Raw genomic sequence first — 11,525 nt, 5'->3', positions numbered from 1 at the left:
ATGGTTGCGTGGGCAATGGGCATGCATCAGAAGGACCATTCTGTACGTGTGATAATGCATACAGTAGGAGTAGGCTCCGCTATACTGTTGTATATATGCTACATAGAGTAATAGTATTCTAAAAGTTCAAAGCAGCAGGCAGCTGTATTGCGTTGGCAGGCTGTACAAAGAAAAATCACACCGTGTGAAGTGAGGGGCGCTCTTATCATCGTACATCACCATGACATAAAATAGACAATGTCTATTTGCTCAGACATTATGACATAAGATTCTCCATTCATTGTCAATGGGAATTTAATGTTTGTGTAGGACAAAGTTTCCTATATTCACTAAAAGCTGAACATAGGAGGAGGGGCTGGCAGCCTGGCACCACTCAAAAAGGGTCATAGTAGACTTTTGTATCGTGTTCAGCTCAAACCTCCACGTGCTCTATTTAGTGGTAGACACTGCGTACAACTGCACAACTTTGTTCACTTATTTTTTTTGCTAATGGTAGGCTACACTGGCTTAATGCCTTCGTAACAATCTATTTAACATTTTTTCTATCAATATTTTGTGGGACATTCACCTACAGTCATTTCTCCCACAACTGCACACACAGTCAAAGCCATAGGCCTACAACAATATGCAGTCAAATCAGTTCATTTATGCATTTGTCTCCGAGAGTGCACAAATGGAACCAAATGTTAAATGAACACTGATGATTTTACTGTGTACACAGACGGGGAAGCATGAGACAGAAAGGATATAGGTCCTTACCAGTGAGAAGCAGAAGAGATTCATCTCGGATAAACTGTTTCTCTATATTCCTTATTCCTTGAGGTGTTTACAAGCCAGTATTTGCAAACTGTGTGTGCAGTGTGCTGACTGACAGACAGACTGATACAGAGAGGGCAACAAGAGCCCAGCCCCGTTCGCCCTGATGTCTTCTCGGATTAATGCTAGAGTGAAATCCCTTCCCTAATCCAATAGATGGACCACCATTACTCTGTAAGCAAAGGCAGGCCTGACACAATCAAAACAAACCCACCACTGGGAGAAAAGAGAGCCATTTCAGTGACCAAGTTGACCAAGTGTGGTCAGTGGATGCACTGTATGCGTCTTCAACTTTGGTCTTCAATTGCTGAAAATATGTTGTTGTTACTGTGCATGCGTGCGTGTGTGCTGTTCATGGTGATGTAATGCATGCGTTTGGATACTTTTTCCAACAAGTAAATGGTCAATTGTAGTGTAATAGCGTGGTAATTAAGTAGTGATGGTGCTTGACCATTATGGGCTTTGTTGGTGAATAAAAGGACTTTACATTATATTCAGGATTTTAAAGGGAAACAGTGCAAAGAAGCTATAATATGAGAGAAATGGGGACAAAGTGGCATTCCGACGCACTGCCTTCCCGAGTGCGTGCGTGCGGGCGGGCGTGCGTGCGTGCTGGTGTGCGTGCGTGCGTGCGTGTGTACAATCTCTATTTCTTATTCCTGTCAGCATATGCACAGCAGCATTCTTCTGGACCAGCTGGAGAATCTTTAAAGTTGAGCATGATTGTAACGAATTACAGTAATCCAGCCTAGAAGGTAGCAATGCATTGACTAGTTTCTTTTTTGAGACAGGTTGTGTCAGATTCTTTGCAATGTTGTCTTACAATTCCAGGCAATGGTCCAGGTTGCCAGCATGTGACACAGTGTCTAATATTTCCCTTCCTTGAGATGAGCAGAGTGAGTTAATCCCACCATTCCAAATGCATATGCCTCAAACCTCTGATCTGATCTCTGTGATAAGGATGGGCCACTCATGGGTGAATTGCTGATTTTTTAGCTGCTAGCTGACAAGAGATTAACCAAGGATATAGGACAGTACTTCATTGTGTTTTAGTAGCGAAAATAGCTCTGTGATATTTTCAAGGAATATATATATATATTTTGCCAAATGTTGGGGTGTTTTCACTCAAAGTTTCAGTGAACATTATTACTTGAGCCTGGATAGAATCATACATACAGTCACTCATTGGTGAAAAATATCCACCAGAGTGCCGTGAAATATACTCTTTCTTATAAACAATCATCAACGTCAAAGAGCAATAGAGCATTCAGGCTTCGGGCTAATAGGAAGGAAGTCTTTACAGTATGGTGTACGAGAGGGTTAAGGGAGCAGGCGTATCTGGTTGTCCTGTATCTTTCAAACCTGAGTTCTAATGAACCAACTCCTAAAACTCAATGTCTGACCGTCACTGACAGTCTAGTGACCCACGCGCTTCAGTAGGCCTTCAGGGGAAGGGAATGTGAAGTGTCAGTTTCTGTGCATGCATATCCCACATGTGTGCCAAGACAAGAGCATGCCATTAATCTAGTACTAATTCATAAAAATCTCCGTCTACGGTACATGCCTGTGGCATCTCTTGTGGCATTTAGAAAAGGGCATGAATCTCCCCATCTCTATTCTTATTAAATGACGTATCCCAGTTGCTATTAAATAATACCCGTATTCGTGTCTTCTTTGCTGGCGTAACAGCCGCAAAGAAGATGGTTGCTTCGCGCTGGAAACCGCCTCATACATTGTCATTTCGCCAATGGGCTTTGACCTTTCTAGATATCATTTATCTAGAAATGTCTACAGCAAGATTGCATGGTGCAAAAGAGGAAAACATCGAGATTTGGTCTAGTATTGCAGATTTGGTTACGGGCATGATTTAATCATTATTATTATTGTTATTATTATTTTCAGTTCCCATTTGCACAGTAGTAAGAGTACTGACATTTTTTGGCATCTTTGGTCTCGGGGGGGAGGGGTGGGTGGGATTGTTTGTTTTTGTGTTTTTTTGTTTCTTGTTTTCTTTAGTCATTCATGATGTTAACGTATCTTATTGTGATTTTTTGTCTTTAATAAAAAAAAACATTTGATAACAAAAAAAAGAAAAGGGCATGAAACTGAATCAAATTGCATTCAATTAAATTACATGCTAAACATTGGAAAATATTTTTTAATTCTGTTTTTTATTGGAAACATAGAGGTGTTTAATTAAAATACCAATGAATTTTTTTTGTTGTTGAAATCGTATGCTAGGAAGATAAACATCATAGCATAGGTATTACATGACATTTGTGCTGATTCAACAGAAAGTGAAAGGCAGAGTTGAATGCTGTTGTCTGTCACTGATTAATTCTCCTCATCCTCCGGATCTCCACACAGGTCTTCATCGCAGCATTCAACGTCAATAGATGGGGTACAAAACTCCTCGCAGGTACGGAAAAGCTGGTCATCTGTACAAAGAATAACACAATAAAAATGATATAAAAAAAAGAAAAATAGACGTCTTAACCTTTCTTTTTATTTAACTAGATTATATTAATACTGCATTATGATTATAATTATGCACATATCATTTAATTCTAGAATGACTAATGGTAATAGTAATACTAATAGAGTGAAAGCAATGTAATTACCGCTCCAGTCAGTCTTGCAGAAGTTGCTGGAAGCCGGGCACACAGTAGTCGACTTGCAGATGTCGTCATCCGCACTTGAGCAGATGTAGCATTTGAGCGTGTTTACTGGAAGGAAGGCCAAACATAATGTGAAAACAGGTTCCAAGGCATGATCTTGGTCATCAATCGCCTCTAACTATAGCTTCTTCTTGTTCAAGAGCTTTCTAAAGGTCACAGACAGTGGGGTTTAAGAATCACCATAAGACTGAAAGCAGCCCTGGCCGCTGTAGACGACCCATCACACATTATTTTGTAATAACTTTCCTCTCAAATACATGTTCGGTGAACGTTAAATGAATGTTAAAGTTACAAAAGAAAAGTTACTAAATTGAATAGCTAGAAGGGAAATAAGAATAATATATAGATTTGAATAAAGCAATTTTAAAAACAATATATGCCTGAAGAAGGTCAGTAGACCGAAAGCTTGCTAAATAAATACATTGATTGTGCGCAGATCTGAGTGTGCGCACAATCAATTTTTAAACAATATAAACAAAAACATCATAACATGCAGTACCAAAATAATAAAAAAGTATTATTCAAAAGGAGTGCGAAGAAGCATGGCTTATTGCTCCCAACCACTTTCCATTAATACTAAATATTCAATAATCTATTCAAATACTTGTATAACTAAATCTGTGATATTTAATACATACAGATTTCATCACACATACACTTATTACATACACACACAAACAAACAACCCACAACGCCGTAATACTTCTTATCTAACTACAAGTGTACTCACCTGGCGTGCTACAGAGGAGGAGCGCCATCAGCACGGTGAGCAGTAGGACTTTCATGTTGTCAGTGGTTGTTGTGAAGGTGAAGCGCCTAACGCCAGCTTTTATACTCGCACAACATTCCATACCAACCAAACCAGTAACACGAATACATTTCCTGGTGTATCGTCTGACTGACAGGGCGACACTCCTTCGTCTCAAATCCATTGTCCCACAGCAATGAGAATAGTCACGTAACCTTGTGTGTGTGTGTGTGTGGGGGGGGGGGGGGGAGCATAAGAATTGCATTGTTCTCATTCATTTATTAGTTAGCTGATATGTTTTGTTTTTCAAGATGCAAAGAGATTTAAGGGTGCAGCAGGCTATCATCATGCATACTCTATTATTTCACATGTATGATTATATCTCTTGTCCTTGGGGTCAAAAGGTTAATTGAATGTGTACCTCCCAGGCCTGGCAGAGTAGTTCTGGAGTAGTTCCAACGGATTGTGTGCCCCTGGTTTTTCCCTAATGGGACTGATTGAGGGTAGCTACTGGGACGTAAGTCGGGACTTGATCACTCCCGGCTGGGTCGCCTGAGTGAGGGGTATGACGTTGCGAGACCCGAAACCCCGTTGACCTCAGGATACATCACAGAGGATACGTCCCAGGTGCATCCATGCGATGTTTTTTGTTATAGTTATTCTATTTATAGTGACTCATAGGAATAGACTATGTGACAGCCAGGTATAGTCTGGTGACCACCGGAGAGACGGGTGACAGCCGGAATGTAGACGGCAACCGGGTGAGCAGTATGGGTTAGCGCCCCAGCCTGTGTCCTCCGTGAGGAGGAAGCCCAACAACCCTCGGTGAGGCCTTTAGGAGGGCCATGCAAGCAGCAAGCGGAACCGCAGTACCATGACCCTGCGGAACCATTGCCCACCACTCCTGAATGAACTGTCTGGTCCTGGGACTCTGGTGCAACGCACAGGTCCTCGCTCTGGTGAGAGCAGGAGTGGACCTGGTGAGACGTAGGAGGGGCCCGGACAGGAGACAACCCACAGAGCCTCCTAGTCCCTCCATGTGCCAGAAGTGTACCTCCCAGCCCTGGCAGAGTAGTTCTGGAGTAGTTCCAACGGATTGTGTGCCCCTGGTTTTTCCCTAATGGGACTGATTGAGGGTAGCTACTGTACTGGGACGTAAGTCGGGACTTGATCACTCCCGGCTGGGTCGCCTGAGTGAGGGGTATGATGTTGCGAGACCCGAAACCCCGTTGACCTCAGGATACATCACAGAGGATACGTCCCAGGTGCATCCATGCGATGTTTTTTGTTATTAATATAACCCTTTGTCCGGGAAATGATGAGAAGCTTAAACGCAGGCCGGTCTAACCAGCGAGATCACATTCCCCTGCCGCAGGACCATAGAGTAGAGAATGTTCACAGTAATGGCATAGTATCTCACGAGGGCGTTCCATGGAAATATGATGTGATGGGGATTCGGCTTGGTACAACGATCAGGTGATGCTGACGTCATTGAGTTACCGTCACTGAGTGAGAGTAATATGAGATGAAGTCAGGAAACAACTGCTATTCTGTAATGATATACAAACTGAAAATATAATTAAATTGAATCGGCATCTATTGATGGTGTCCACTGTCCAGTGATGATACCATTATTGTCCTGGTACCCAATCTCAAAATTAATCCGGTACAGTTTGTGTCTCCCACAAAGTCACTCTCAACTTTATTTAAAGGAAAACGTTAACTAGGCTCCGCTGCACACTGTATTACCACTGTATTTCTTATCAAAGTGAAAGAAAATAGAAGAATATAAATAGAAAACAAGGTTTATGTAGGTTGAAACGTTGTAGGCTCAAATTAATTTCAAGCTAAACTTTGTGCAGATATATAGGCCTACCATCTTTCCTCTTTCACAATATATTAGGGCTGTCAAATGGATGAATTACCGCTTAAAAATGAGTCATGATTAATCACCATTCAAACTATGTCCTATGTAACTAACTAACTAACAAACTATGTCCAAAATATGCCATGTGTTGTGGGAATGGAAAGATAAATGACAGAAGACAGATATATACATTTAACATGCGTGTGTACATGTACAGTATATGTTTAACAAATACAGTGTGTCTCTGTCTCTCACCCCGTTGCCGTGCTACTGTATGTGATTTGAGCCACTGCCTTATTGTGCAGCCTTTTAAGGCAATAATCGACCCATCCAGATAGGGCTATAGGGCTATATAGTGCAGATTCGATAGGATTATGGGATGTATATTTTGTTAACATTTTAATCTAATTAATATATATATATATATATATATATATATATATATATATATATATATATATATATAGTGAAAGAGGAAAGATGGATTTGTTTTATATTATTCTGCACCAGTTTTTGCACCTAATTTTCTATCTTTTTTTTGCAGTTTTTTTTACGCAGGTGCATTCCCCTGCACTGCATTATCAAGGAAAAGAAAATATTGGCATATATGGGCCTTGATCTGTTTGTTGTCTTTCTAGAACTTCATAGTAGACCTTTCTCTCAAGATATATGTTGGAGTGTATTCTATAGATCAGGGATGTCAAACTCAAATACACAGTGGGCCAAAATAAAGAAATTGGTACAAGTCGAGGGCCGGACTGTGTTTCAACACACAGGCCAGTTTTGGGGAGAGGGGTAGCTGAAAGTTGACCACAAGTGATATACTTTCACTGCTGATCAATAGTGAAGAGAAGACGCATGCTTGCGCTCGCGGGCCCTCGATACGTGACAATGCACTCACAGTGCATTGTGGGACTTGTAGTATTATGGTGTTCCGTGCAGTATACCAGAGGGCCAGTTCTAATACTAATTAAATATCATCCCGCAGGCCAAAGATAATTCATTCACAGGCTGATTTGGCCCCCGGGCCTTGAGTTTGACATAATATGCTATAGATGAAAGTAGGAAAACTTCTGTCAACATTTTACCCTTTGACATATTGAGAGGGACTTATCCCTCCCCTCTAAAGCAGACGTAGTCACTTAGCCTAGGGATAATTCTTGCCATTCAACTCCATAGTGACATTCATTTGTGATTTATGAGTTACCTGAATTCAATTTGAAAAGAACAAAACACATACTGGTAGTCTGTTGCAGACAAATCTGTTTCCAGAAAGAAAAATATATATTAAAGGGTTGTGGGTAGTGGTAAGGAATGGCCCTTCAACACAAATTAAGGCAGGCAACAGCAAACTTTAAAATGTAGACTACACAACTACACACTCATTTGGGGAACTATCCTAACTAAACCACAAGGGCAATTTCTAATCCCTGAAAAGGCCTCTGCAATATAAGTCATTACCCATTATTTTCTTGATTGATTGGTTGATTTATTTAGGCATTGCTTGACTTATTCCTGTAGGCTCCTAGGTGGAGCATAGGGCCGCAATCACACCCCGCCATCGGACTCTGTTTTGAGCAGTTTTCTTCAGCTGGGCCCACGATAATCCAGTCGACTTTGCCTCACTCTCCACTGATCTTCTCCAGGTCTGTTTTGGCCTCCCCACTTTTCTTTTGCCCTGTGGGTTCCAGTCCAGTGCTTGCCTAGTGATGTTGTCAGTAGGTTTTCGGAGGGTATGTCCAATCCACCCCCACTTTCTCTTCTTCACATCCTGGCTGATGGAGTTTTGGTTGGTTTTCTCCAACAGGCTGGCATTTGATATTTTGTCAGGCCACCTGATGTTCAGAATGCGCCTTAGGCACCTGTTGACAAATGTCTGGAGTTTGTTGGTGGTAGTGTTTGTCACTCTCCATGTCTCTGATCCATAGAGGAGAACTGATTTGACGTTGGTGTTAAATATTCTGATTTTATTATGGAGGGACAGTGCCTTGGAGTTTAGGCATTGCATTGTCATTTAATTGTCCCGCCAGTGAAAAACAAACCTGTGGTCTGTGCTCAAAGGGGGAACATTTATGGGAACATTTCTGATTGCATTAATACAACAATAATTGACATTGTAAATGGCATGATAGATCGCTAAGATCAGGCAACGTTTTCAACAATGACCCAGAAATATTGTTCCCTGCTTGTCTTGACTGTACCGGGTGTACCCATACAGTATATTTATGAGCGTTAATTACAGTTAATTGTTTTAATACTGACAACAGCCATGCAAAGGAGCACTTAAGCACTGAAAATGACTTTGTGTGCACTCAGAACTAATAAGCTAAATGTTTTATCCAAAAATGTGTCCAAAAAATGTGTCCAAAAATGTGGTTCTCTCCAGGCAAACTAACTGGTTTTCTCCAAGCAAACTGGGGCAATTACTCTCTGTCTTGGCTTAATGTTAAATGTCAAGGCTTAAAGGGATCGTGATTCGTGACACAAATTGCAGCTCAATTCAGTTGCACCCGAAAAACCTGAACTTTTAACATTCAGTAGATTTTCTGTGGTTTTCTGGCTCAAACAAGTGCTCTGATTTTCTTGTGGACTGTGATGTAGCTTCTTTTTATTGCACATTTCAACAACAAGGCAATTCAATGTGCTTAATAATTAAACAAACAACCATTGTTTACTGTAAATCGCTCTGGATTAAGAGCGTCTGATAAATGCCTAAATTGTAAATTAAAGGTTTCATGACATTCATTTTCATTTATTTTTATTTTTTATTTTAGGTTTTATTTTATGACCTCAATTACATTATATTATATTTATATTAATATGTCTGGGTCCCCACCTACTCACTCAGAGTTGACTACATATACAATGCAATTATAGTGCTGTCTACATAACAAAGTCTGTATCAAACAAAAGTGCTATCTAAGGGGGTAGGGTAAGTGCTATGGGCCATGATGGAGTCTGAAAATGTGGGTTTTCAGACTAAGGCGGAAGATTGGGAGTGATGCTGCAGTTCTGACTGCAACGGGAAGTGCATTCCACAGTTTTGGAGCCAGAAGGGAGAAGAGTTTGGGAAGTGTGGAGCGTTGTCCCGGCGTTTTTAGTGAGGGTACTTCCAGCTTCCCTGCGTTGGCTGATCTGTGTGCGCGGGAGGGTTTGTAGGGTTCAATCATACTTGCAAGATATGGGGGAGCCATACCTTTGGTTGCTTTGAATGCCAGTGTCAGAGTTTTGTATTCTGTGCGGGCAGTCCATCCAATATCTGCTCAATTACACATTCCACATTCAGTGGATTTTCTGTGGTTTGGGGTTTGTTCTGAAGCCTTTTGAGCTGTAATGAAAACAGACAAAATCCCTCATAATTTGTGGACTCTACATCACAGTCCACAAGAAAATCAGAGCACTTGTTTGAGCCAGAAAACCACAGAAAATCTACTGAATGTTAAAAGTTCAGGTTTTTCGGGTGCAATTGAATTGAGCTGCAATGAATCACGATCCCTTTAAGCCTTGACATTTAACATTAAGCCAAGACAGAGAGTAATTTCTTAAGTCAAGAGAATGCAAAAGAAGCACATTATAAAAAAGAAGTTTAAAAACAATACATTTAGCCAATCATTCTTTACCTTTTTCCTCCCCATTTTAGTCACTATGACAATTCATTCCTCCCCACCCTATTTTTTACAGTCTATGCTCCCCACACACATTTCTGTGTTGTCGCTGCTGTTGTATCCTACTGACTCACCTGCCAGGGAAGAGCTGTCCAGGACATATGGCTTTCGTCCTATGCTATGTTGTGTTGGAATTCCTGTCTGGAAGATATCAAAGCTGTCGTTTGGTGCCACGACGTTATTCAGTTGTTGAAAAACAGCTTTCATTTCATCATTTCACTTAAAAATTTGCTAATTGGTGACATGTGTAATTTATTATTTTTTGTAAGAGTGGCTTGATAGATACAGTTTTCAGGGCCTGTGGCAAGCAACCTGATAGAAGATCATCTGAGGCCATGTAATTTGATAACATTTTTGAAAAAGCAGGAGGAGGATTTCATAATGTCCTTCACATTTTCATTGTTGATCAGATAAAACCGTGTCATGAATTCATTTTCAATTAAGGATGCAAATTAATTGCAGCCTCCTGATACACGTTCAATTCAAAGACCACTGAGCCTTTCAACCGCAGCACACCGTTTCATCCCTTACAATCAATGATGTCCGAGAAGAAGGATCATCTTTTTGATTGATTGATTAACAGTTATTAACAGTTTGCAGAATATAGGTATATTTCAAGCAAACTCAATACAAAAACTGTGGGCGTCACCATAAAGCATTACAATAGGGTCCACCATTTTCAATTCATCAGAACATTAGAGACGTACAAATATACACTTTTATATAACCAAAAACAGGACATCATCATTAAAGGAAAGGGAATACAATATACGTACAGTGAGCTGGGGCCAGTTTTCGAATTGGTATGTCTCAGATCCAAATGATAAAGTCTAGTCAATCAACAGTAACACGCTACATAAACACATCTAACCATAAACTAGCTATAGATACAGTATTGGTAATACAGTAGTAACAACAAGGGACTTAGAGTGATGGAAAAGAATAACACTGCCATCTAGAGGTTACAAGGACCACATGCATGCCAGCTCATTTAACATTGTTTTGGCACTGTGTGGTGTACACAGGACAGGTACAATCAAGTTCACTACCACCTAGTAACTTTATAAGACATGTTTGCACTCAATTGTAGCAGGCATGTCAGGACTTGTACAGCAGTATGTCACCTATTAATATAGAATGGAAGTGATTTAAAAAAGGCAAAAGGCACTGTATGCTCTATTCTATTCATTGCACTGGCCTAAAAGTGGCTTCTAAAACGGTTTCAACATTATGTCGTGTGTGTGTGTGTGTGTGTGTGTGTGTGTGTGTGTGTGTGTGTGTGTGTGTGTGTGTGTGTGTGTGTGTGTGTGTGTGTGTGTGTGTGTGTGTGTGTGTGTGTGTGTGTGTGTGTGTGTGTGTGTGTGTGTGTGTGCGCGTGCGTGCGTGCGCACACTTCCTGTTTGGCGTACCAGGCGGTTCAAAGTTCGACTGTCATTTGAGTCCAGGTGGCCTTGTTTCGTGTCAGGCTGTGTTGTTACTGTTGTATTTGTGAAAAATAATGGGTGTGTTTCCACTAGCCTTGGTCTTTCACACATTATATTTCTCTCTCCACCAGTGTGTGTGTGTGTGTGTGTGTGTGTGTGCGCGCGCGCGCGCTCTGTAATCTCCTGCTGAACCTGTCTGATAGGTGTGGGCTGGCTCTGACTGCACTGACGACTGGCAGGTATGTGTCAGCCCAACCAGCGTGAAGCCAAGGCCAGAGGGAGGGGAATATCTCATCCAGAGGTTTCTATGACAAACACAAACGGATT

General features: G+C 41.0%; 1 protein-coding gene across 1 annotated transcript; it reads right to left on the bottom strand.

Moving 5' to 3' along the window:
* Positions 1-2,956: 2,956 nt before the first annotated feature.
* Positions 2,957-4,361, bottom strand: LOC308321067 (lymphocyte antigen 6D). Its single transcript, XM_080771853.1, has 3 exons — positions 4,225-4,361; positions 3,438-3,542; positions 2,957-3,254 (listed from the first exon to the last, which is right to left on the bottom strand). Exons 1-3 carry the CDS (start codon positions 4,343-4,345, stop codon positions 3,151-3,153), a joined length of 330 nt encoding a protein of 109 aa, XP_080627979.1. The 5' UTR covers positions 4,346-4,361; the 3' UTR covers positions 2,957-3,150.
* Between the last annotated feature and the right edge of the window lie 7,164 nt (positions 4,362-11,525).

Source organism: Protomyctophum bolini (assembly GCF_963924005.1).
Source record: "Protomyctophum bolini genome assembly, chromosome: 9".
Classification (NCBI taxonomy): domain Eukaryota; kingdom Metazoa; phylum Chordata; class Actinopteri; order Myctophiformes; family Myctophidae; genus Protomyctophum; species Protomyctophum bolini.
Note: the sequence above shows the minus strand (reverse complement) of the source record. Positions and strands in the feature narration are given on the sequence as shown.

What these genes read in the sequence shown, in the direction of transcription:
- LOC308321067 (XM_080771853.1), bottom strand. Translation starts at nt 4,345, where the DNA reads ATGGAATGTTGTGCGAGTATAAAAGCTGGCGTTAGGCGCTTCACCTTC. An exon ending in CCTCCTCTGTAGCACGCCAG is followed by an intron (nt 3,543 to 4,224) that starts GTGAGTACACTT and finishes CCTTCCTTCCAG; the next exon opens with TAAACACGCTCAAATGCTAC. An exon ending in CTGCAAGACTGACTGGAGCG is followed by an intron (nt 3,255 to 3,437) that starts GTAATTACATTG and finishes TTCTTTGTACAG; the next exon opens with ATGACCAGCTTTTCCGTACC.